At 32.1% G+C, this 26,713-nt stretch overlaps 2 protein-coding genes across 8 annotated transcripts; one reads left to right on the plus strand and one right to left on the minus strand.

Moving 5' to 3' along the window:
* The first annotated feature begins 79 nt into the window (after positions 1-79).
* Positions 80-11,559, plus strand: LOC113518129 (trans-1,2-dihydrobenzene-1,2-diol dehydrogenase-like). Of its 6 annotated transcripts, none has more exons than XM_026902901.3 (7): positions 80-217; positions 1,732-1,853; positions 5,175-5,382; positions 6,714-7,005; positions 8,150-8,396; positions 9,848-9,998; positions 11,127-11,559. In XM_026902901.3, exons 2-7 carry the CDS (start codon positions 1,827-1,829, stop codon positions 11,228-11,230), a joined length of 1,029 nt encoding a protein of 342 aa, XP_026758702.1. In that variant the 5' UTR covers positions 80-217; positions 1,732-1,826; the 3' UTR covers positions 11,231-11,559. The 6 variants fall into 6 exon arrangements, with proteins under 6 accessions (XP_026758702.1, XP_026758703.1, XP_031768969.1 ...); XM_026902902.3 differs by having other exon boundaries at positions 158-341; XM_031913109.2 differs by lacking the exon at positions 80-217 and adding an exon at positions 581-600.
* LOC113518105 (ornithine aminotransferase, mitochondrial) lies at positions 11,545-24,763 on the minus strand. Of its 2 annotated transcripts, none has more exons than XM_026902873.3 (10): positions 24,575-24,763; positions 22,061-22,167; positions 19,682-19,820; positions 17,497-17,665; positions 16,739-16,879; positions 15,891-16,050; positions 15,184-15,311; positions 14,051-14,128; positions 12,861-12,999; positions 11,545-12,334 (listed from the first exon to the last, which is right to left on the minus strand). In XM_026902873.3, exons 2-10 carry the CDS (start codon positions 22,164-22,166, stop codon positions 12,168-12,170), a joined length of 1,227 nt encoding a protein of 408 aa, XP_026758674.1. In that variant the 5' UTR covers position 22,167; positions 24,575-24,763; the 3' UTR covers positions 11,545-12,167. The 2 variants fall into 2 exon arrangements, with proteins under 2 accessions (XP_026758674.1, XP_026758675.1); XM_026902874.3 differs by lacking the exon at positions 24,575-24,763 and adding an exon at positions 24,069-24,221.
* Between the last annotated feature and the right edge of the window lie 1,950 nt (positions 24,764-26,713).

The following is a 26,713-nucleotide window of genomic DNA, read 5'->3' on the forward strand; positions in this document are numbered from 1 at the left end:
TAAGGATCAGAATGAATTCTATGTTATTCCTTGTTCTTAGAACAAAACTAATTAAATTGTGCATACCTTATAATCAATTTTAATATGACGCTATGAATGACATTCCTATTAGATAAATATCATTCACAGCATCATTCTAATGAAAATTATGAATGACAAATGACATGTTACATTGTATTGAATAGATGCGGTTGTGCTTGTGATTACTGATTTACGGGTAAATAATAATAAATATATATTAAATGTAATTGTGGTCATCATGTGTATTCTTTAGTTGTGCTTTTTTCTATTTATTTTACACAGTAAATTCACCCATTCATTGACAATGATTGGAATTAATTGTAAGTGTTTCATTTTCTAGTTACTAAAAATAGTAAAAATAATAGTAGTTGCCGTAATATATTTAGAGCTAGTAGATATTTATAAGTTGTTTGGGATCTTATAACCATTTAAACATGTGCATAAAGGGTAAACCATTTTTTTTATTTAGATTATCATAATCATCTAATTCCGTGAATGAAAATTTAAACAATTTTTAAATTATACTAATTGAATACCTTTCTACATAACTAAGTGAAGCCACCATAGTCGCAGTATAACGTAAGTGCTCACGTAAAATTACATCACTCATTATTTTTAATGAAATAAAATATGAATATTAAAATTAATAAACATGTTAAGAGAAATGGGTTGATAATAAAAATGCTTAAATATAGAATATGAATTCTTGCATGTTTCTTTACAGTAATATGTATCCCACTGTCCTCCACAATTATATGATAGAAAAAATAAATTAAAAACTTGAAGCATATATTTATATATACTATTTAACTGCTGAAAATATTTTTAAGAGTAGACTTAAAGAGCATCTTCTATCTCTATTAACAAAATAAATATATCTATATATGTAGGTATATTGTATGTATATTTGTAGGTATATGCATAGATGTAGGTATATATTTATGTATATGTGTATTTGTACGATAAAATATAATGTAATTAATTTAATTTTGGCTGTTTAAAAATTGTACACTACTGTATCCTCTGACATTGATGCTCGTTTCCACTTTGGGTTTGCCTCGCCTTTGTACTTTTGTTTACCTCTGTCATATTTTAATAACTCATGTGTACAATAAAGTATTAAATAAATAAATAAATGGAATGGTAATCCTGTCTACACTATTGTTATTCATTAACAAGATGTCTATAGAAAGGAAAGATGACAATGAAGTCTGTTGGAGTAGCAATGGACTCACTGTGTCCCTGTTACTATCAATACCACCATGTCTGTGAATAAGAGAACTATATTATTCTTGAATAATTAATCTTAGCTATATTTTAAATGTCCACCCCTTCTAAGCACATCTATGATATTTCAACCATTGTCTATCATACAAACTTTGTCCTGACAATTATAACAACAAAAAAATCCATCAAAGATTGCAGCCATTCTGAAGTAATGTTCTTAAATACATTCGGCAATTTATTTTTGTTCACATATGTAGATTTCACACATATTAAACTGAGAGGTAATGGTAGTTATACATACATATAATGAAAATTTATTAAAGTGAAGATAATAGTGATAGACAAAACCTGATAATCATTTATTTTATGCTTGCTTTTAAATGCACCATTGTTTAAATTTAAATTAATTTAATGCTGTAAATTGTAATTCAATAAATACTTTTAAAATTTACATAATAATATACAATTTATTTTTTCTTGCAGATACTGTATAGATGGTTGTAGAAATTCTGTTTGAATGAAATGCTATTATAGCTATTTCTTCTTTTAATCTGTTAATTACAATATAAATTATTAATATGTTAGAAATGCCTGAACCAGCACATGTAAGTATACTATTTTTACTTTAAAATCTATCTGTCTTTCTGTCTATTTCATTGATTCAAAATCCATGCATACAAAGTTGCAGGCTGAAGCTAATATACTTAGTTCCTTACTGTATAAACCAATTGTAATAAAATTTGATATACATTTACTGCATAGGATGGAAAAAGACATATGTCACTTTTTATCCTGGTCAATTAACATTTAATGGCTTCGTATACATCACATGTAGGTACAAAGTATAACGAAATGAGGCATACAAAATCACAGGTAAAAACGAGTAATATGTAAGAAAGACTCTGTTTTCCGCACTTAGCCTCCCATTTGGGCCGTTGTGCGTAAACGAGTAATATATGTACATTCTATTCCATTTTACATTTCATTACAATTTCTACTGTGAAGCAGTTGTGTTTGCATGGCTGTGTTTCGGTTTGAAGGGTGGGATATGGTGTGAATTTACAGGGTACAGAGGAATAACACCTGAGTCCTCAGGAATGGCAATGCATGGGGGGTATCATGGGCGAAACAGTATACTCTGTTATGTCCATGGTACTGCTCATGTCTATAGGCGATGGTTACCACTTTCCATCAGTTGGGCCGTCAGCTTGTTTACCATTCTAAGTTGTATAAAAATAAAAAAAAAAATATGTTCTTAACGAAAATAAAATAAAAATATAAATATGTATAAATTTATAGCACGTCCTCTATTGGTGCATGTTCGCCACGGTCTTGAATGAATCTTTTTTTATAATTTTATTCTCATGGCCATCCGGTGGGCCGTCAACTTGTTTGCCATTCTAAGTTGTATAAAAAAAAAACAATTTATAAAAAAAAAAATTCGTTGACAAAATACCTATCGATTTGAAATTAGGAAAATACTTAATTACAATGAATATATTATTGTGATTATGACTGTATGTTTTATAAGTATATATATCTCTGCCAAAGTGACACTACATATTTTCCAGTTTCAATATAAAATTATAATATAGATATAAAGGTAACGTACGCTAGGTTTCGGCTTGTTACCCATTCTATACCCGAACGGGTTTTATATATACATGTATGTACATAATATAATATTATATGACGGATAAGGTTAATATATTTAATAAATAACATTTTGCTCTCAATAAGGCCATATCCTAAGCTCGTGTAACGTACGGCAATGAAGTTTAATAGATATTAATTAACCTCGAACAAGTGCTTTGACAATACCAACTGCAAACAGAGATCATTTATTTACACCTAGATGGGGCAACGAGTGAGAAAAAATAGCACAAAACATGTTCAGCCAACTGTCAATTTGTCTATTTTTCATACTGAATGTTCAAAAAAATGATTTTATTCTTAATCGTATATTTCATATATACGATTTCAAACTAGTTTAAAAGTGTAGTCTATACCAATATAAGAAAGCGGAAAAGTTTGTTTGTTTGAACGCGCTTATCTCAGGAAATACCAATCAAATATGAACTTATTTACATTACCATACGATAAATACTGGCAAAAAGTGACTTCCCCCAAGGGGGAGGCCTATGTTTATCAGTGGACAGTAGACGGCTGATTTGATATGATACCATATGACAGTGGAGAAAGCCGCAGCGTACAGTATACAGTCAATATAAATAACATGACACTTTTTTCTATAATAAAAATTACCAATTACTACATTTTTAATAATCGAACCCGAGACCTCATTACGCAAAGCAACATGCCAACCGCTGCTTCATGGAGGCCGTCAAAAAACCTTACTAAGTACATTTTTATTTAAAAACCTGTATGGAAGGTCATTACTTTGATTGAAGTTAAGTTACAAACAAATTTTTCCCCGAATAAGGTTATTAATATAAGTAATAGTAAATAATTTGAGGTCCGATTATTATATTTTAACAAAATATTTCATAGTAAAAATGTCGCACTCGTGTCTCCTCCACTTTCAAGCAGTTATACTATTTTTTGTGCCAAGCCCGTTAACTGGCGACCTCGTGTCATTAGTGACCATAGACTGTGGTAGCCATTTAACATCAAGTGAACCGCATGCTCATTTACCACCATTTCACATTAAAAAAAAATTATAATGACTGTCAGTCAGCGCACCTAATGGAAAGTGGTAACCGTCACTTTAAGATATGAATAGCACCATCCTCGCACTTGATATGACAAATTGCGTCAACATATCAATCATGTAATCATAACCATAATCAGACGTTATGGGTGCCCATAAAATTGCCATAAATATATAGACAAGTGCCTGTGCAAATAGCAAACAACCTGCTTAGTTAATGAAAACATACTGTTATGGCTACCATATGCTACTTTAGTATGTACTTATAACCGTATTAATACTGACTAGCCTATAAATAAACATAGTACAACATGTGTTATGAGCGCAGTCCAATTAGCACATAGTTAAGCGGTCTGTCAGCCAATTTGTATGTGATTTTGAGCGACAACAAATCATTCCACTTCATAAAGAAAATCTTAGATAACGCCTTACTTATTTTTGTATGTTTATCTTGAGTGATAAGAAATTGTAAAGAGCGACTAAGTATTTTTTTTTACTTATCTAAAATTCAGCAATTCGTACGATGCTCATTATGTAGTGTTGAGTTACATTGTTGATAATTGCTGGGTGGTCACGCGGCGCCGGGAGTCAAATTTCACTAGGTGTCATTTTGTGGTGAACTAATAAACTGTTTGAACATTTTACTAAGCAGTATAAAAGTGTATAAAGGTGCGTAAACGTTTGCTGACACAAAGTGATTTCAAGTAGGTACTCAATATAATTTATTATCTTGAATTCTTATACATAAAACAACGTCGTAAACTAGTCTGAAGTCAAAATATTTGTTGATTGATAGGTGTATTAGGAACAACGTATAGTAAGTTTAGTTAATTACTATTACTATCTTTAGTTAATTCATTACCTTAGTATAATTTCAATTTCAAGACTGTAAAGCAAATTGACGTACTGTTCATTGAAAAATAAGACAATATTTAATAAATTTTAAACACTTGATCACCTAGCGTTATTTCGTTGTCCCTTACGAAGTTAGTAGAAAAAACCGAATGTCAAAAGCCTCCCATTCTTGCATGCATCTCTATTTTCATCCACTTCGTCTCATGCATGTACCTTGTTTCCGGAGAATCTTGATTTACTGCATCATTTAGCTAGTTTCAATAATTTAAAGCAAGCCTCGCTGTACAAGAACTCAATATGAGAAGTAAACTCTTAAAACAATCGTTATCAAACACATCATTCATATGTGTCAACACGCGTCGAAAACGGCAGCTTGAGTGAAAATTTTCCATGTTTTCAGATGGATTTCCAGTTACGATGGGGCATAGCAGGTGTCGGCATGATAGCTCACGACTTCATCACCGCCCTGGGCACTCTGCCTGCTCACCAACACAAGGTCATCGCCATTGCCGGGAAAGACCTCGAGCGCGCCGACAGATTGGCCTCACTACATAAAATCAGTACAGTATACGAAGGCTACGAGTCACTGGCACGTGACGATTCTATAGGTATAAATACCATCGTAATTGTCTTAATATTCCTTTACTCATTTTTAATAGCTTTTTAGCGACGTCAAATATCTCCATTCAAATCTCTCTGACCAGTATAGGTATTTATTATAACACTATCTGTTTTCCGCTTCTGGTCCCACGGACGCCATTTTCTTCCGTTCCCGTGTTTTAAATACTTTTTACTGGATGCCAACATTACCAATGTCATAAAAAAAAGATTTTATTCCTGCCTTTAAATTAAACTTTAATAACAATCTAGCTTTCACTTTTTCGAACTTTTTTTGGAATTTTAGTGAGATATGCAAAATTTTTGCATATCTCACTAAAATTCCAATTATGGTTAAAATTAGTATTAACAGTAAAAATATTCCGCTGACCACAGTGTTACATGATACTGTATTCTCTCATGTTTTTTTTTTTTTATTTGTATTTTTTTATTTTATTTGATGGGTGAAAATGGAATGCCTGCGCTAACGGGATACGCTGGCGAAGCACCAGTGAAGGGTGATAGATGAGAATGAAAACAGGCCAATTAGCCCATCATAATGAATTCATCAGAATTTAACCATGATAGTTTCCAGGGGCACCGCAAGGAGGTCGACCTGGTTGGGTATATTGCTAGCAATGGAATTTTTAGTCTCCATTACTAACAATCCCTTTTCCCCCCTCATGTTATGTTAGATCCTGAGTTGTAAATAGAGAATTAGCATAGGGGAGCAAATCCTCATTTTCCCCCACTATCTGCTTATTTTAACAAATAAGAATTAATTATTTTGCGAATGAGCTATTTGGCTTTTCTTATGTAACTTAAGGTTTTATACTGACTTCTTTTAGTCTTTTATTTTACCAACCTACTTCTATGTTCTAACTGTTGTTCTTTTAACTTCGCCTTTATATAACAGGCGAATAGTCTTCTGTGAATACTCACCCTAATGACGTGGGTAAACGCAACTAGGAATTAGACCATTGATCGCATCACACCATATCACATTAACTTTCATATCAATACAGTATAAACAAAAAAAAGTACATCAAGGAACTTGGAACGGAATAGGAAAATAAGTTTTGGACTCTTCATATGAACTCTCATGTGATCTATTATTCTATTTATTTTTATTATTATTTATATTTATATTAAGAAAATTTCACCGAACGTATTTACAAAAAAAAAAATCAAATTTATGTGTATATTATTTGACATGTTTCTGGGTAATCTTGAGCCGATTTTATCTACTTAGTTTTTGAATTAAAATAAAGTTGTATACAAATTGTCTTCAAACAGAAAGTCGGTTTCTTACTGTAAATCACTACGTTTTTCTTGATTCCAGACATTGTTTTCGTCAGTGTACTGAACTTGCAACACTATGAAATAACTAGACTAATGTTAGAGAACAACAAACATGTTCTATGCGAGAAGCCAATGGGTATGACCTACAAACAAACCAAATCACTGGTGGATCTGGCTCGCGAAAAGAAACTCTTTCTTCTTGAGGGGATGTGGTCGAGGTTCTTTCCTGCTTACGACGCTTTGGATAGGCACATATCTTCTGGCGGGCTTGGGGACATCTATCACATCAGCGTACAGTTTGGGGTTGAAATTAACGACATAGAAAGAAACCTGTAAGATATTTGTTTTCATTCGCTGAATCGCTTTGTACATAAACAATGCCGCATCCATATTAAATGATAGTTCAGCCATTAATAATATAAGAATAAGAATATTTTTAATATAGGGATGTAAGTATATATATTAAATTATTAATATACAGGAGCGTCTATTAATTACGTGAACTGATAGTAATGAACTGTCTAGTAATTACCAGAGGGAGACTTTGTATAAAAATCGATTGCTTGGGTACCTCTGTCCCATTCGTGTTTCAACCGTGAAGCAGTTGTGTTTGCATGGCTGTGTTTCGGTTTGAAGGGTGGGATATGGCGTGAATTTACTGGGTACAGAGGAATAACACCCGAATCCTCAGGAATGGCAACGCATGGGGGGTATCATGGGCGAAACAGTATACTCTGATATGTCCATGGTACTGCTCATGTCTATAGGCGACGGTTACCACTACCACTTTTCATCAGGTGGGCCGTCAGCTTATATATATATATATATATATAGTACATATATATACGTATATATATATATACATATGAGTGTGTGTGTGTGTGTGTGTGTGTGTGTCTTAAAGAAGATATGAAGATTAAAAACTAACCCTCTTGTTATTTATTATTAAAACCCACGTCATGGCCATTAAGGCTGCATTCGTGACGGAAACTTAAAAATGGAGTAACTTCTCCCGTTTTCCCAACATTTCCCTTCACTACTCTGCTCCTGTTGATCGTAGCGTGATAAAAAGTATACTGTAACCTGCCCAGGAGTATGAAGAATAATCGTACCAAATTTCGTTAAAATCCGTCAAATAGTTTTTGTTTCTATAACGAACATACAGACAGACAGACAAAAATTTTACTGATAGCATTTTTTGCATCAATATCGATCACTAATCACCCCCTGATAGTTATTTTGTAAATATATTTCATGTACAGAATTGACCTCTCTACAGATTTATTATAAGTATAGATTAAAAAAAAATAGGTATATTAAAAAAAAACAGCTTAAGATAAATTTAATCTTACCAAAGCTAAAACTTCACTTAATTAATAGACGGCCCTAAATACAATTGCATATTACTTATAAAACTCAAAATAATAAAATCAATTCTATTGTATAATATTAAGAGACAAAATTCTATAATTACAGAATGAAGGATCTAGGAGGCGGAGTGATATTGGACCTGGGTATTTACATGTTGCAACTAGTGCAGTTTATATACAAAGAGCCGCCTGTGGATATTGTGTGCACTGGCCACCTGAGCAAGGCGGGCGTGGACGAGTCAGTGTCGTGCGCGCTCAAGTACAAGGACGGCAGGACGGCCACCCTGGCCGCGCACACGCGCGCCACCATGACTAATAAGGCAGACATTATCGGCACCAAGGGCAATCTTGTCGTAAGTCACTTTCGTCAGTAATAATCATTTCAACCAGGGTTCCTCTTGTAGCTACTTCAAAAGGCAGTTCTCAATTTCCTATATATTTTTTTACCTATACTCTGTCCTGATACGCGAATGAAATAACTTTGCCATAATTATAGCTTATTATGTTACTGTACAATAACTGTAGCTACATGTAATTATGTAGTCTGATATAGACGAGATTGAACTGGGCAGACTCTTTAGTTTAATTAAATAAAAATTGCTTTTAATTCATGCCTAAAAACACATGGTCGAAACAGTATACTCTGTTATGTCCATGATACTATTCATGTCTATAGGTAACGGTTACCACTTTCCAACAGGTGGGTCGTCAGCTTGTTGCCATTTTAAGTTCCATAAAAAAAACGTAAATTAAAAGCAATTTGATGAAAAATTTAAATTATCATGGAATTATGAACTTTTGAGGTAAACGCTGTTAATTAATATTTCCATCCTGGATTAATAATAATAATAATAAGTGATTTTCGAATATTTTTTTTTTATACTTCATAGTCCCGATATTAAAAAAAAAAGGTTGTTTTGTTACTTTTATGTTATACTATTTTTTGCCCTTTTCGTAGGAAAATCAATTAAACATACTACTTCGAGATGGCTAATAAAGATAAATATACCTACACCAGTTCTTAAGGAAACCTTTAGGAATACAACTGTGAAAAGCTCATCCATTTTCGTGCAATAATATGTGCGTATATTTACAAACCTACAAAGTGATAATCAAAATTCCTAAATAATATTGTCTTGGCTTCCGTTCCTCCTATTGAGAACACTCATATTAATTTTTCATAAATATTTCCTATGGGCAATGAACTGGTCACATAGCTAGAATAATCGACCCATGCGAAAGAAAGTTCTTGAGTAGCGGCACCTTACGGGCAAACGCAATGTAGAACGACCTCCTACTAAATGGAGTAACGACATTAAATGCATTGCAGATAATCAGTGAATGCAGGTGACTCGGGATTGTTCCTTATAATAGTCTATAGGAAAGGTCTATATCCAGCAGTGGACAGATCAAAGCTGAGATGATGATGATTTCTCAAGACAGACATAGTTTGGTTATAATGTATTATATTAATATGTATACAATTTTTTTTATACAACTTAGAATGGCAAACGAGCTGACGGCCCACCTGATGGAAAGTGGTAACCGTCGCCTATATACATGAGCAGTACCATGGACATAACAGAGTATACTGTTTCGCCCATGATACCCCCCATACGTTGCCATTCCTGAGGACTCAGGTGTTATTCCTCTGTACCCTGTAAATTCACGCCATATCCCACCCTTCAAACCGAAACACAGCCATGCAAACACAACTGCTTCACAGTAGAAACACGAATGGGACAGAGATACCCAAGCAATCGACTTTTGTACAAAAATGAAGACTAATTAAAACTCTTTACAGTTGGATTACTTCTGGTGTCCCACGGTGCTACACATATCGGCCGCTAACAGCACTGAATGGTCCTTACCAAAGGGCAAATATAAGTTCCACTTTCACAACAGTGCGGGACTCAGCTATCAGATACAGGAATGCTGGGACTGCATTAGCAAAGGTATTGATTCCTTTATATTTATTACTTGTCGTATTTATTTCTTTCTTTATTATTTTAAGGAACAGCTGTAATAACTTAATAACTTAACTATACATGACAACAATAAGCTAATTAGAAGCTACCACATATAATTAACAAAAATAGGATTACTTACAGTCTAGGTAATTAATAAATTTGAAGACACAGGCTAAACGTCGTTAAAATCAATTAATGAGTAATTTCCGATGGTTTTTCTAATATAAATGCTGCTACTATTAAATATATCTATTTTGTTATCCCTACTACATATTGAAAATTGTGGAAACTCATATTATGAAGCAATCGCTTCTGTACTGGGTACAAGTCGTGGAATATTAAAAGTAAAGTAACGCGAGTTAGTATTAGGAATTTTTAATATTGTATGAATCATGTGTTTATATACACGCATACATATAAACTGTTTTTTTTTTTTATCTAGACTACGCGTCTACATATAAAATATATTTATATTTTCAGAAGAAATTCTCAATTCGACTGCATTTCATTTTTTGTCTCTGTGTTATATATTAATCTGAACCGATTATTTTTATATTTCTTTTATTTAGTAAAATAAATAATTTGAAGTAATTACTGATACTTTCGTGCTGGTCTTACTAAAGTTGTAATAATTAAAATCGCTTATTTGTGAACAAAGTCTTGCCCGATGTCTGTATACATATGCAAACCGTCAAACACTCCCTGTATAAGACTTCCGAATGAAGTAAAACAATTAGCGGAAAGGGCAAAAACACAGTGAGTTCATTAATTTCTCTTTACATATGTTATAGATATTGGATAAAAATGAACCTGCATTTTAAAAATAATAAAGTATTTTATTCATAAAAACATCTAACCTATCATAAACCTATTTTAACTGTTGAATTGTTTTATGTTATTGTTTTGTGCCAAATTCTCAGTTTAAATGAAAGTGACATAACAATATAATAGTTAAAACAGTAGTGTTTTGTAAGAGATTTTAGTTTTTATGAATAAAGGGGTTAATTTTTATTAAAAAAAAAAAACTTTAAAATCACGGAACTTGAAACTAAGCTAGCTTAATTAAGATAAATACTGAAATTTTAGTTACTAATTAATTACATTTTGTTACAGGTGAAACAGAGAGCCCTAAAATGAGCTTAGATGAAAGTATACTCCTGTCAAAATTAACTGATACTATGAGAACGCAATTGGGCATCTTAGAAAACGGACTATAATATTATTAATAATAAGGTTTATTATTTAAATACGAATTGCTAGTTTAGATAAACATGCACTAAAGCGTTGTGTTTGATGCCACATTTAAAATTATTTTAATTTAGATATTATAAAATTAAGTGCCAGTATAACGGGAACAAATGTACTTGAAATTGTGATAATAAATATTATATAATAATAATTGTTATATAGAACAGTACACGAGCACAAATTACTTATTAAAAAAGTACAGTATTTACCTCGACTACTGTGATTGCAATATGCGTTGTGAAGCGGTTGTTAAAATTAATAATATTCAAATAAATACAATCAATATTATTGCACAGAATGTTTATTTTCCTTTTTATTATTATGACAGTCATAAAAATAAATATTATAATATGTATATACCAACATAATAGGATAAAATAAGAATAGTAATCACTTACTATTCGAAATAAAACAGTTATTTAGATTGACTAAGACACTTTTTTTTTTTTATATTTGTCTATGGATGACTCATGTTGTAGTCTTTGCCAACCGTCCTTTTCAAGTGACAGGTGACAGGTCAAGGTCTGGGTCATTGACTTTCCTATTCTTATTTATATCGCATTTTAACATTAAAAAATTATTCCACTATAAAATAATATTATTAATACATATTATTAAGTAGATATAATAATAGATCACAGTAAAGACCTGTTTAGATGAGGGACTTTTGTCCGCGGACTAATGTCTATAAAATATAATTAAATTATATATAAATAAAAAATCCGCGAACAAAATATCCTTTTCACCTTTAATATAAATTTAAACAATATATACAATAAAAATATGGGTAAGTGTGCGGATTCTGTTGAATAGCTGATCGGGAGCTGGAACAAATCCACTCGCCGCCCGACAACCAGAATCGCAATAACAACTTTATGTGTTTATAATAATAAGGTTGAGAATGGTTTATTTGTTGAAACTCTCGAACACCTGGCGGATGAGGGCGGCTCCGTGACGGATCTGCTGTTCGGTGATGACGAGCGGCGGCGCCAGCCGAATGGTCTGACCGTGTGTCGTCTTGGTGAGTAATCCGGCATCGCGCAGCCGCAGGCACACCTCGTACGCTGACACTCCTGGTGAAAAGTATATATGTTGTGACAACATTAGTGCCCGGGGGAAGGGATTGTTATTAATACAGATTACCATTGCTAGCAATATACCCTGTCAGGTCCCCCCTAGAAATCGTGCTGAAATCCAGGTGTATTCATCACAAGGGGCTAACTGACCTGTCTTTACATCCTCACCTATCATGCCTCACTAATTCCCTACCAGCATATACCGTTAGCGCTAGCAAAGATACTACTCCATTATCATCCATTAAAAAACAAGACTTACTCTCCTGTGGTAACTAAAACGCAGCAAACTCACTTATGGTAAATTTTCAAATTTTAGTGCTGTTATAATAAATAAAAAAAAATCTATCGAGCATGTTATTATTTCTTTTAGTTTTCAAGGAAAAAAAATAAAAATTTATAAATAAATATTTGAAAAGAGCGGGGGTCGAAGTCGTGACCATCGGAATGTGAAGCAGTGTATTAAACTGTTGCCAATAAATTAAGTCTCTCATTTCTGTTTCAATTTCAATAACTATCTTCCTACCTTCGGCGACGTCAATGGCAAACATTAATCCTCTCCCGCGGATATCGGTGATGTACTTCTTTGGGATCTTCTCCAGTTCCTCGCGGAGTACACTCTCTAAAGCGGCCGCCTTCTCACACATCTTCTCGTCCAGCAATACCTTTGCAATACATTGTTTATGCATAAAATAGCAACATAAAAATATTACATTCCTAAATTGTCCAAATTCGACGAATATGTCTCACATGGTTATTTCTATTCGGAGGGTGAAATATGGAGAAATTACAGGGTACTGAGATTTTATACCACAAAGTTGGTAAACAAGCATACAGCCCGTTTGATGGTAAACGGTCACTAGCTTATGGGCGCCTGTAACACTAGGCGTGTTACATGCGTATTGCCGACCCTGAAGAAACCATAATGTACACTTTTTAAAGCATCCCATACTATAGTCTCTAGGGAAAACCTTGGCAGGTCTCATTCCACAGCCTGAGCATTCGCCGGAGAAAATTATTTTAAAACCGCACTGTATGAGGGGAAAGGGCTTGTTAATAATGAGACTAGAGACCCCATTGCTAACAATATATCTTATCAAATTGACCTCCACGCAGTTCTCTCTGGAAATGAATTCATAAAAAAAAAAAATCCAGGTTTTTTTTTATGAATTCATCACTATAGGCCAACTGACCTGCTTTCATCTTCACCTATCATCCCTCACTAGTGCCCCACCAGTGTATACCGTTAGCGTAGGCAGGATTACTATTCCATTATCATCCATTAAAAAAACCTGCACTGTATGCGACCATTTAAGCTTTTTTCTCAGGAATGACAACGCATAAGCGTTACAGTGAATTCAATGATATTCTTGATGCTATACATGACTATAGGTGACAGTTGCCACTTTTCATCGAAAGGGACGTCAACTTGTTTGCCATAAAAAAAAAAGTTCTTTTATGAATTCAAGTAACTTTAAATTTAATCATATTCATAATGTTTGCATGCAATGCATTCTACCACCTATTCAAAATGCATTTTTAGAGTAATATAATTAAAATAAAAAGCAAGTAATTCAATTGTTGCTTTCTTCTAAAACCATTATGAAAGTTTATTCATGAAAGTTGTAAATCCAAAACAATTCCTTTCAAAACAATGTTTTACGTTCTACGTATTGAATTTGTTACAATAGGTAAGTATACTGAATAATAAAATACCTTAATAGCTTCTATAGCTACAGCACATGCCAAAGGATTGCCCCCGTACGTGGAACCATGTGTCCCCGGCTTTATTACCTGCAATCAAAAATAATTTGGAAAATTCGTTTAGGGTGCTATAATATATAATTTAAGTAAACACCTTTAAAAAATACACATAGCTTCAGATTAGATTTTAATAAATTCAACTTTTATTTTTATTAAATCCCTTTTTTCTATAACACAGGGGATAAACAAGCATACGGCTTGCCTAATAGTAAGTGACTACCAGAGACATACCCTTTAGATACAAACAAATAAACAACACGAAAGTTTAAAATTAACTAAATCCCTTTAGGTCAATTATAAAGAAGACTGACAAAATCTAAATTCCACTTATATTTCTGCGACCAAACCGATATTTGGATGACTGAAGCTCGGTTTAAATAGTAGGTTATGGCAGTGATATTACAGGATAACGAGATACTCACACAATACTTTAGTACCCTTAGTTATGACAACTCACGAAAAGCAAGAAAGACAATATAGTAATGCCACAATTTTCAGCAATTTCATTGACATAACATACCTAAACCTTCAAATACAGCATGTAAAATCCTTGATAACAGAGGTACCCATGCAAACTTTACAAAATCTCTGTTATTATTTCACTCATGAATTCAATTCAAATAATAGCCGTAAATATCGTGTGGTCTCGGCATAGAATAAGCCAACCCTTTCTTTCCCATGGGTGTCGTAAAAGCCGACTAAGAAAAGTCGAGGGATGGGCAACAGCGTCCCACTTAAAACATGTGTAAAACCTAATGGGAAATGAGTAAGTAAAATATTTAATCCAATATTTAAACGTCTATATATTTAAAAAGAATGACAATTTGCAATTTTTACTGCGCGCGCAACCTCGCATGCGCTCTGTTATTAATAATTTATTTTTCTACAGAAATTCAAAAGGTTTAGTTATATGTAAAGGTTTGTAATATATACATACATATATATATATGTACGCCACAACCTGACAGCGGTTGCCAATCCGCCTGCCACGCGTGGCAACTACTGAAAACCCCCCAAGGAGGGAGGCTTATATTCAACAGTGGACAGTTAAAGCTAATATATGAATAGCCATAGTGCATACGTACATTCATTACACTGCTGTTAGTTAGTACAGCTGACACCGGTATCGTGCCACCGCTGAGCGCTTTGCCCAGGATCATGATGTCGGGTTTAACTCCTTCATGGTCGACGGCCGACAATTTGCCGGTACGACCTGATGAAAGCAAAAAGAAAAATGGAATAGACAAAAAAAAACACTATATACATAATTCTACTCCCGTATGGTCACATAATGGGGTAAGACACCGTCCATACATCCCTAGAAATCATCGTAATTTATTCAATGTTCATAAAATTAATTTGAGAAAATGGTATTAATATAACTTGTATAACAAATTGTGTTCTGAGGAACTGTAATATAAACATGTCTGAAAGTACATATAGATGTTTTTTAAGGATCCAGGCCTCTTTATCTAAATGTTTATCTAAGATATGATCTATCTATGCACTAAATCTCATTTAAATCTGTTCGGTTGTTTGAACATATATCGAGGTTTTTGCAAAAGATTACAGCATAGGATTCTTCAAAAAAGTCTTAACGAGATAACTTCAGGGTCGACAATGTGCGCGTAATACCCCTGGTATTGCAGGCGTTCATAAGCTACGGTAACTACTTACCATCAGGTGGGCAGTATGCTTATTTGCCACCTCATTGGTATAAAAAAAAAAATGTTAAGTAACAAACATTCAAACTTTCACAGTAATAGGATTGTCAATATCTTGTGGATCTCACCAAGACCAGTCTGCACTTCATCATCAATCCAGAGGACATTGTACTTTGTACACAACTCTCGAACCTTCCTCAGGTACCCTTTGTCTGGAACTATAACTCCAGCCTCGCCTTGAATGGGTTCTACCATGAACGCAGCTACGGTCGGATCTTGTAGTTCTTTCTGTAAAGTAAATGCCATAACTTCAATTTAATATACTTATTCATAGTTACTTAAAGTAAAAGTTAAAATTCTCCAGGGTTACCTACTATTTATCCTTGAAATTATGAGAATGTTTTTAGCGGAAATATATGAAAAAAACAGTAAGTTTAAGTATACTTAAGTACGTATAGAAAATTCTATTTCTTTATAGTGTCCGGGAATTCGTCGTCTTGATAATCAAGATCAACTTATATTGATTACCCAGCTGGAGATTAATACGAGAGTAACAATTTACTCGTAATAAAGAGTGCCTAGTAAAATCGCATTTTTTTTTCCTCCTGCCCTAATTAAATTCTAATATCTGGTTAAAGTGGGTTATACTACGTCTGTGTTAAATGTTTTTCTCAGTCTTTCACTCTTTTCTCTTGATGACGTAATAGACAGCTTTAAACATGAGCTATACCAAGGACATAACAGAGATGCCCGTGATGCAACGTATGGGGGGCCATACGTTGCTTTTCCTGAGGACTCAGACGTTATTCATTTGTACCCTATAAATATACTGCTATATCTCACCCTTCAAACCGAAATACAGCCATGCAAACACAACTGCTGCACAGTAGAAACACGAATGGGACGGAGGTGCCCAAGCAAACAACTTTTGTACAAAGTCTCCCTCTGGTAAATTATTGCTTTAATTATTATTTACCTCTAAAACTGGAATGTTGTTATAAGGAATGAGTTTGAATCCTGGCATGTAAGGTCCGAAGCCTTGATAGCAAGACGGATCTGACGAAGCAGACACTGCAGATAGCGTGCGCCCCCAGAAATTACCCTCCGCGAAAATAATCTGAAATTAAATTGTCCATAACATTAACTAATGATAAAAAAGTAAACGACTACGTATAATATATATATATATATATATATATATATATATATATATATATATATATATATATATATATATATATATATATATATATATATATATATATATATATATATATATATATATATATATATATATATATATATATATAGTAGAGAAAATATAATATATTACGTTATTCGATAAGACAAAGATATTTTTATATGTTATTTGATTGATACCTTTTCAATTCCAAACTGATTTTGATGATCTTCATTTAAAGAGGTTTTATACACATACATATAAAAAAAATATTAAGATTTGATTCGATTTTTAATATTTATATAATATTTGTTTTTATTTATATTAGATATAATAATTAGCAATTTTTTCAAATTATGTTTAAAATTTCATTAAATACAGAAATATTAAAATCAAACCTCCTATATTAGTTACTTAACATTGCATCGATAATCGATATAAACATTTTTATTGTTCTCTATTAAATGTAGTAACCAAACGAAACTAGTTCCAACAATATCAATGTAGAGATAACCGCCTCTACGCCCGGTATTATGTTGAACTCGACTTATCACCTTGGCCTGTCCCTCTGGTATCTTCTTGACCTCGTAGCCCCACTTGCGTGCAATTTTACACGCACTTTCACCACCCTCCACGCCAGTGTTCATCGGTAGCAGACGCTCGAATCCAAATAACTCTGTCATATACTTCTCATATTTACCCAGCTGATCGGAATAAAAAGCCCTGAAAAATACGTACGAAACCTTTTATGATTTACTAGCTTTTACTTACGACTTCGTCCACGTCACTAGAATAAAAAAAATTGCCTATGTCTTTCTCCATTCCATGTAGTACGTGTATTTGAAAATTTCATAGAGATTTGTTAAGCCGTTAAGGCACTATAAGGTAACAAACAAACTCACTTACTCATTTTTAATATTAGTATTTATGTTTTTCTCATGGGATTACTTACTATACAGGCGGGCCTACATCAGGACAATTTACATTAAATTCCGAATAAATCTACCATAGACCTCTCATATTTGCCTAATTGAATGGAAAACAAAGCTCTGAAAATACATAAATATTTTTATATAACAATTTACATTAAATCTCGATTTAATTTGTCATATACTTTTAATATTTGCTCTGTTAATTGAAGTTAAATATCCTAAAAAATACTTTTGTATTCAATATAATTTTGGAGCTTTGCTCGCTGTGATTTTTTTTTCTCGAGTCAATTTTGACAATAAATTCCGTAATAATCCTTTATGTAGATACAAAATAAACAAATAAACATACTTGAAAATATCGCAAAGTGTAACAAACACATTTCTCATTAACTAAAAATAGCTTCTACTACTTATTTATCGCCAGTATTGTGATGCAGCGTCTGCCTGTGCCAATTAATATAGACTATATATAGATAAGAAGTGAGTTGACAACAAAACATAGTTACGGAAAATTTTAATATTTCATTAACAAATAGTACCTATAAATAAACATTTAATCGTTTCTTCGCAAAAAGTAAACAAGTAACGTCATCATATTTGACAATATTTAGGTAAATGTAACTTCCATTGTCTAGGGTTGCCAAGACTTTATAACAGGTATAGTATCCAAATCAGAATACTACGGCTGCTAACTTAGAAAAGTGCATCTATTGTTTGGGTTCTTTTATTTCCTATGTGTCTATATAAGACAATGCAATTAAAGTATAATAATAAAGACCACAAAAAAGCGACTTCAATGTTGATGACAAAACCAGTTATTTTGATTTAAAAACTATATTATTGGATACGGTTCCTATTTCAACGTCCCATCAATAATAAAATAACTAAGACACTAGTTTTTTTGTTTCAGTGCTGTTCCCTGTTTTTGGCAACCCTAACTACCTAATTCCTGCGCACATTTAATTTTTATTATAATTCAAATCCTAAGTCGGAAGAAGTTTTATATATTAAAAAAAAGAAACCAAAGACACGCTTAAAATAAAATTCAAATATAATACTTATTACTATTATATTAATTTACAGTTGTCCCCTAAATACACCTATAAGTCCTATAGCGGGGGAAAGGAGTAATTAGTAATGGCATCTAACATCCCCATTCCTATATACTCTATCAGCGCAACCTTCACGTCTTTCCATCGTTACCGTATACCGACAGCACAGGTGAGGTTACCATTCTATTCTCATTCATTAAAAAATCTCTCCTACCGTAATACAACCTGACTCAGTGCACTCCACAAGTAGATACCTTAATTTAGAAATGCAACAGAAATAAGTAATTATACTAACCTAACTAACTAACTAACCCGGTAAACGTGGTTTTGTTCCTTACCACCACCTACTTGATCCATTATTTTATCGAGGTAATAACTATACCATCTTTTTTTTATTATTTACTGTGGATGGTCTCCACGATTAATCACGATTACGCCTAAAGAAAAATGATGATGTGGTCTAAAATGGAGCGAACCCACGAATAGTCTATTCAAGTTTACCTTAAATCAGTTTATTTTATGAAACTAAAGAAACATAAGCAGAGTGAAAAAGCATGATAAAGAAATATACTCAAGTTACACCAAAAATGTATATTTACAAAATTCCATAAAAATCGGTTAAGCAGTTTTGCGTAAATGAACAACAAAACAAAATTGCCTAATATTAAAATTTTTAACATTCACTAATGACTTATATATTACGATGTTGGTTAAGAATTATTTTAATTTAATTATTGTAATCAATGTTAGGTTACCTAGAGACGAGAGTGAGTTTTTCAGCCTGTCTCTTAAGCGCTTCCACAATCCTTGGGTGACAGTGACCCTGGTTGACAGCCGAATACGCACTTAGAAAGTCATAGTACTTCTTTCCTTCTACATCCCAAACAAATACACCTGAAATATTAAATGAAATTCTAAAATTCCTAAGTAGATACAATAACAATAATATGAAGATTTTAAACAACACTAGCTTTTACCCGCAACTTTGTTGGCATGACTGAATTATAATGCTAACTATATCTGCGTGGTTAAGTATTAAATAATCTTATACCTTAAGTTAGGATATAACCTATCAGTGTACCAAATTTCATTCCAAACCATTTAGAAATTTTTGCGTGAAAGAGTAAGAAACATCCATCCAACATCCTCACATATAAATATCTATATCACATAGAAATAGGATTATCTAGCATTAAAATTAAATTTTGTATAACTATAATAAACTATTATTTGTAAGCTCCAGTCACATATATAATCTTATCAACTTAGTATTAAAACGACACCGCATCAAGGATAAGTATAAGACTACGGAGATATCCTAAATAACTGGTAAACACAAAAACAGAACGATGAAAAAAACAACATGCATTTAAATCCCTTCTTAATTACTATCATTTTATAATTAGCGTAAATATATTATTTATTTACATAAGCAATTACATTAGGTTGTTTGAAAAACAAAATGATAAGATGAGATTATTTTATTGTTTTACGACAATCGCTATAAATAAATTATTAACATATGTTCAGCGTTGATAATAAGAGGAATTCCTATATTGCTTACAAAATTATAGACCTCATTCATAAATTAAACTAAAGTAAATTTGACTTAACACTGCAATGGATTCCAGCACACGTTGGCTTAAGAGACAACGAAGAAGCAAACCGTTTAGTTAAACTAGCCATAAAGAAGGAAAGGAAATACCAGCATTACCACACTTTAGTAAATATATACTTAAATTTATAATTCAATATCAAAAAGTTTGGAATAGATATTTTAACGAAATTTAAAAAGAAAAGGGTTTTTGTTATAAAACTATTCAGCTTTATACTAAAACTATATAAAAATATTAGCTGAACACATTTTTTGGTTTTGTAGAACTAAAATGAACATATATAATACTAAATTTAGCTGATCTGGCTCATTCATCATCTTCCACCGGCCGCTTGCCTGACGTCAACCCTCTTTCTGATCAAAAAAATTTGCACATACATACGATGCAAAAGTTTTTCCATTGTCAAATTTGTGATGCCATCGATGATGGTGTCGTATAAAGTTAACGAAAAGAATCCATGGGCCATTTTCACCTAAATACATTAAATATTGATCTATGAAAGCTGAACCCAAATCAGAAATTGTTGAACATGTCTGTAAATTATCTCTTTTCGTGAGTAGAGAAAGTACATATATAAAATTTTTCTAAGAAATCAGTTCAAGGTACAATAGCGCTGATATACCTAAAGAAGGTAAAAGCCTTTAAAATTTTAAGAAATAATAATATTGACGCTTAACTTTACAATAAATTAACTTTACAATAAAATAATAAATAATATATTCTAAATAAAAGTTCAGTAATTGTCAAAGCAAAGCTCCATAGCGTAATGCCAAAATTTCAGAGACATGCTTGTATATTATCTACATAATCTCCTTAATAAATTGTTAAATAAATACTATAATCATCGCGAGCATAAAATTATGACAAATGTGTTGATACTTAGAAATATATCTAAACGTCTACTTATGGATTATTGTTATTAATTTTCATAGGACCAAACTAAAACATTGTTAAAAATTATAATTTTCTAACTATACTAGCTGACCTGGCAAACGTTGTTTTAATATATACATTATATCTAGAACTATACATGAAAATTCATCGTACTACAATTATTATATTCGATTGCCATCTTCCAACTCTATTGAGGAATATAAAAATCGCGATTAAAACACAGGGGTTGAACGTGAAAGAGTAAAAATTTCAAGTTATAAGTATTTTTCAATGCCATCATCATAATAAAACTAAAATAAAAAAATTTGTAAAAAAAAATTTTGGTGTGGGTCACCCTTATCATTGAGAGGTATAAAAAATAGATGTTCCGATTCTCAGACCTATCCGATATGCACACAAAATTTCATAAAAATTGGTTAAGCCGTCTCGGAGGAGTTTGGTAACAAACACCGCGACACGAGAATTTTATATATTAGAGATATATATATTAGATACCTGCCGATCAACAGTAGAACATAAAAAGATGTTTAAACATATTTCAGGTTAGCCATACTATTAATACAAAAGAGAACGAGTGGCCAAGTACCTAGTATTTTATTAATTAAGTACAAATAACAAACTTACCTTCGCCACGGCATAATGCGACGGGCAGGGGCGCGTAATTACGACATCCGTATTTATCCTCTAAGGAGAAAATCTCTTCGGAACTGTACGTTTTCTCAGTAGCCATTCTAAATAAAAGATTACAGATATTAAATTAAGATATTGTTAATAAAAATGTTACTATTTTATGATCAATAACACTGGTCAACAAAATTTTGTATCAAGAACGATTCTTATTAATTTTGTGATGACCCACCTCACCTACCCTCAATTTATCATCATATTTATTTTTATTAAATCATGTCTCGTTTTCGTGTTACAGCTACTACCCACAAAATTGAAAATTAACCGTTTTTATTTCACTTTCGGATTCAGAGCATTTATTTATTTAAAGAGCGTAGTGTTTTTTTTTCTGTTTTGAGTTAAGTGATTTTAAAATAATGTCAAATAAGTGTAAAAACAATCCTAATAAATTTTGTTACATTTGTGGCGAGATTATTTGTAAAACTCAATGAAGGAATTTAACACCATTAGTAACTAAATTATATGAACTGTATTTTGGCTTTGCTATCGGACAACAAGACAAAGCGTAACCCATATATCTGTTGTGTTACATGTGTGGCTTTTCTTACAGGATGGATGAAAAGATTTAGATCTATGCCTTTTGCGATCCCTATGATTTGGAAAAAGCCAGCAAATCACTCTTCTGATTGTTATTTTTCTCTTACTGATACAAAAGGTATTACAATTAAAACAAAAAATAGAATTAAGTATCCTGATCTGCCAATATACTAAATATCATCTATTAATTCAGCCTCATAATATGTTTTTACCAGCTTTACACATAAAACTTAGGCTGATGAAAAACTTTGTAAAAGCTATGGATAAGAATGGTGATGGCTTTTTATAAATGGCTTTTTGAAAGAAAAATTTCCTAAACTGAGTGAGGTAAAAATAAAAGAGGTCATATTTGTTGGCCCTAAATCAAGCAATTGATAAAAGATGATATTTTAAGAAAAGCTTAGTGGTTTCGAAAAATCAGCTTTGGAATCTTTCATAAAAGCTCCTTTAATTTTTTTAAAAAATCACCGATTAAGTGACTATAAAAGTAATGTCGCGGAGCTGTTATCTACTTATAAGGCTTGGGGCTGTAATGTCGTTGAAAATAAATTTTCTTCCTTCATATTTAGACTTATTTCCTCAAAATTTGGGCTCCGTTAGCGATGAACACAATGAAAGTTTTCACCAAAATATTTTAACCATAGAAAAACGATATCAGGGCAAGTGGAATCCACGTATGTTAACGGATTACTGTTGGACATTAGAACAAGACATCCCTGAAGTAAAATATAGCCGAAAATCATAAAACTACATTTTATTTTATGTTTTTATTTTTAAAATTTATATTAATGTTGCAATGTAACGGAATAGCTTCTATTTGTTGATAAAAACTAAAAATTTCTAATATTTAATAAAATCAAAGAAGATATTCGTATTTGAAAGATCTTTCTAATTTTATTTCTATTATCTAATACCTTGTCCTAAACATAACTAAACAAAAGACTTTATGTTAATTATAAAAAGGGTTTTTTAATGACCAGTGTAATTTAATGATCGTAAAAAATATAGAAACTATAATATGAGGCTTTTCAAATAGGATCGGCAATTGTCAAATAAGCTGACTCGTGTGTTTTATCAGTGTTCTATATACTTACGCAAACAATGTATCTTGACGTATTATTTAATAAACAAAATGAGTATTTACGAATTAAAAAATTCAGAAATTATAAGACTATTTAAATATAAAAGTTATAAAGGGATCATTCATAACTATTTATCACGCAAAATTGTATGTACATATACTTAGTAGTAACCGACCCAGACTCGCACTTTTTGTTAATAAAATTTAGTCCAAAAAATTTTAAAATCGATTATTTTTTGAGTTTATCCATTACCAAAAAACATGCAAAAAATAAATCTTTTCTCTTTATAATTAGCTTCAATAATAAGAAATAGAGAATAGACTCACATGACAGATCAAGAAATTATTAAAACTGATATCTTGAGTAATATATTGGCATTCACACCAGCTATCAACTGCAGTGCAATAATGTATAAAATATATCATAAACAACTTATATATATATAGGTATACTTATCGCAAATAGACTGTTGAAAACATTTAATAAAAAACAATTATGACAATGAATGAAAATATAAACAAATGATTGCAATTGATTTATTGTTGTGTCTATATTAAGCACTTATTAAAAACAAATACTTATGCCCATTTTAATCTCCGTTAAAATAATAAGTTATGAATAAGTGGATATTGAAAAGTCAAAGACATTATGAAAAGTCAATGATAAGTACAAATTTATAAAATATAACATAAAAAAAATCACTGTTAACAGCTGTTACATCGATAAAGCAAATACGAAAAGCTCTTGAGGACAATGAACTTAAGTAATGACGTCACACAGTGTTCTATCCAGAATAATGAATGAAACACCGATCAAAAAAATGTTGGCTAACCTTGTGGGTATTGTGTATTAACGGTTAAGTTCAAATTAATTTTCGTGTGTACGACGCGTCGTTGAAGAGCGCCCTCGAACCCGCGAGAGATGTGGCAGCGTCCAAAATAACTCAGCGACTGAGTGCCACACTACCGCGATCGTCGGAAAAATACTTCATGAAACGAAGATTAAACGACTGATTTGTTCAGTTATTGTCTTACGTCATTCAACTATCCTTATATACCTACCTGCTACACAAGTTTTATTACACTATAAACTCCTTTATACTATGTTTAACATCAAATAATTATATATGATATGGATTTAAAAAGTTTAACAGTCATAACTTTTCGCCCATATTTACCACTGACACATGCTGTATTGACACAATGAAAAATATAGGAAAAAACACTATATGTGAGTCTCTCCAAAACAAAAAATAAAGGCTAGAGCAATCTGAAAAAATTAATAACCCAGAACCCATTTAAAAAAAATCCTATATTAATAATACATATTTAATATACTGTACTATCAACAACAAACTCAGATTACCATGTTAAGGGTCATTTTTGCACGCAGTGATCGAGTTTACTCCTGTTTTTGTTCATAATGTAAGCAAACGAGTTAAAAAAAGATATTAATAAAAATAAAGAGGTACGACTATACGCAAATACATAAATAATTATATCAACTCACTTTTAGAAGTCATCTGCATGGGCTATGGGTACCTCTGTCTCACTAGTGTTTTTGTCGTAAAGTAGCTGTATGTACATGACTGTGTTTCGGTTTGAAGGTACCGCCCTTTTAGCCGAAACTATGGGAATAAAATTGCTATGATATGGTAGAGAAATTACATGGTACGGAGGCCTATCACTATAGTCCTCAGGAATGGCAACACTTGAAGAGCACCTCGGACATCACAAAACATGTTGTGGAGCCCATGGTGCTGTTCAAGTATATGGACAACTATAACTTCTTTCTATCAGATGGATTTTCAATTTGTTTTAGTAGTCTTGCCATTCTAAGTATCATCATTAAAAAACTAGCAAGAGCTCTGATTCTGCATAGAAGGTCACATAATACCAGAGGGAGACTTTGTACAAAAGTCAATTGCTTGGGTACCTCTGTCCCATTCACGTTTAAAGCGTGAAGCAGTTGTGTTTGCATGGCTGTGTTTCGGTTTGAAGAGTGGGATATGGCGTGAATTTACTGGGTACAGAGGAATATATATAATACCTGAGTATTCAGGAATGGCACCGCATGAGGGGTATCATGGGCGAAACAGTATACTCTGTTATGTCCATGGTACTGCGCATGTCTATAGGCGACGGTTATCACTTTCCATCAGGTAGACCGTCAGCTTGTTTGTCATTCTAAGTTGTATAAAAAAAAATTATTGTAATATGTATGGTATTCATGTTTTATCATAAAAAATAATCAACATACAGCATTCTTTAATTATTATGTATATATATTATCTACATATTTGTAGTTCATGGCTACGAGGGTACCGTGACCTAGTGTCTACGGCCTTCCAGGAAGTTGATTGCTCTTTCTATATAAATACCGTAAATAACCACATACTCGTAGAGTTATTTTTAATTGACTTAAAAAAGAACATTCTCAATTCGATTTCATATTTTTCTTGTGTTTGTTACCTCAAAACTCCATAAGTTGTAAACCGGTTTGGAATATTCTTTTTTTATCTGAAAGAATGTACCTACTTACAGATTGGTCCCATAGAAGTTTTATCAAAGTCGGATTAGTAATTAAATTTTTAAATCAAAGTAACTGATTTAGTCACAATTGAAGTCGGTTTTCTTTTTATGGCACACGAGATTAATTTTCTATTTTTCTATCTAATTCTGTATTTTTGTTATAAATAAATCCCATTATTATATTAATACATTTAAAGTATAAATTATTATATAGATATTTATTGAAAATTAACATACGATTTTTCATAGATTTCATTATCCTAAGTACTGAACTGACATACTTACTTTGTTTTACTAATAAAACAATGTGTGATGAATATGCAAATATCTGAATTATGTTGATCGTAATACTCAAATCTTTGTATTAAACAGGTTTAACTAAATAAGTAAATATCTCATGATAATGCTTTATTTAATTACAAGTAAAACTTATATCTACA

Source organism: Galleria mellonella, unplaced genomic scaffold (assembly GCF_026898425.1).
Source record: "Galleria mellonella isolate WM207_F2 unplaced genomic scaffold, CSIRO_AGI_GalMel_v1 utg132, whole genome shotgun sequence".
NCBI lineage: Eukaryota > Metazoa > Arthropoda > Insecta > Lepidoptera > Pyralidae > Galleria > Galleria mellonella.

What these genes read in the sequence shown, in the direction of transcription:
- LOC113518129 (XM_026902901.3), top strand. Translation starts at nt 1,827, where the DNA reads ATGTTAGAAATGCCTGAACCAGCACAT. An exon ending in AAATGCCTGAACCAGCACAT is followed by an intron (nt 1,854 to 5,174) that starts GTAAGTATACTA and finishes CCATGTTTTCAG; the next exon opens with ATGGATTTCCAGTTACGATG. An exon ending in CTGGGACTGCATTAGCAAAG is followed by an intron (nt 9,999 to 11,126) that starts GTATTGATTCCT and finishes ATTTTGTTACAG; the next exon opens with GTGAAACAGAGAGCCCTAAA.
- LOC113518105 (XM_026902873.3), bottom strand. Translation starts at nt 22,166, where the DNA reads ATGGCTACTGAGAAAACGTACAGTTCCGAAGAGATTTTCTCCTTAGAG. An exon ending in AAACTCACTCTCGTCTCTAG is followed by an intron (nt 17,666 to 19,681) that starts GTAACCTAACAT and finishes CGTATTTTTCAG; the next exon opens with GGCTTTTTATTCCGATCAGC. An exon ending in TAGCTATAGAAGCTATTAAG is followed by an intron (nt 13,000 to 14,050) that starts GTATTTTATTAT and finishes TGTATTGCAAAG; the next exon opens with GTATTGCTGGACGAGAAGAT.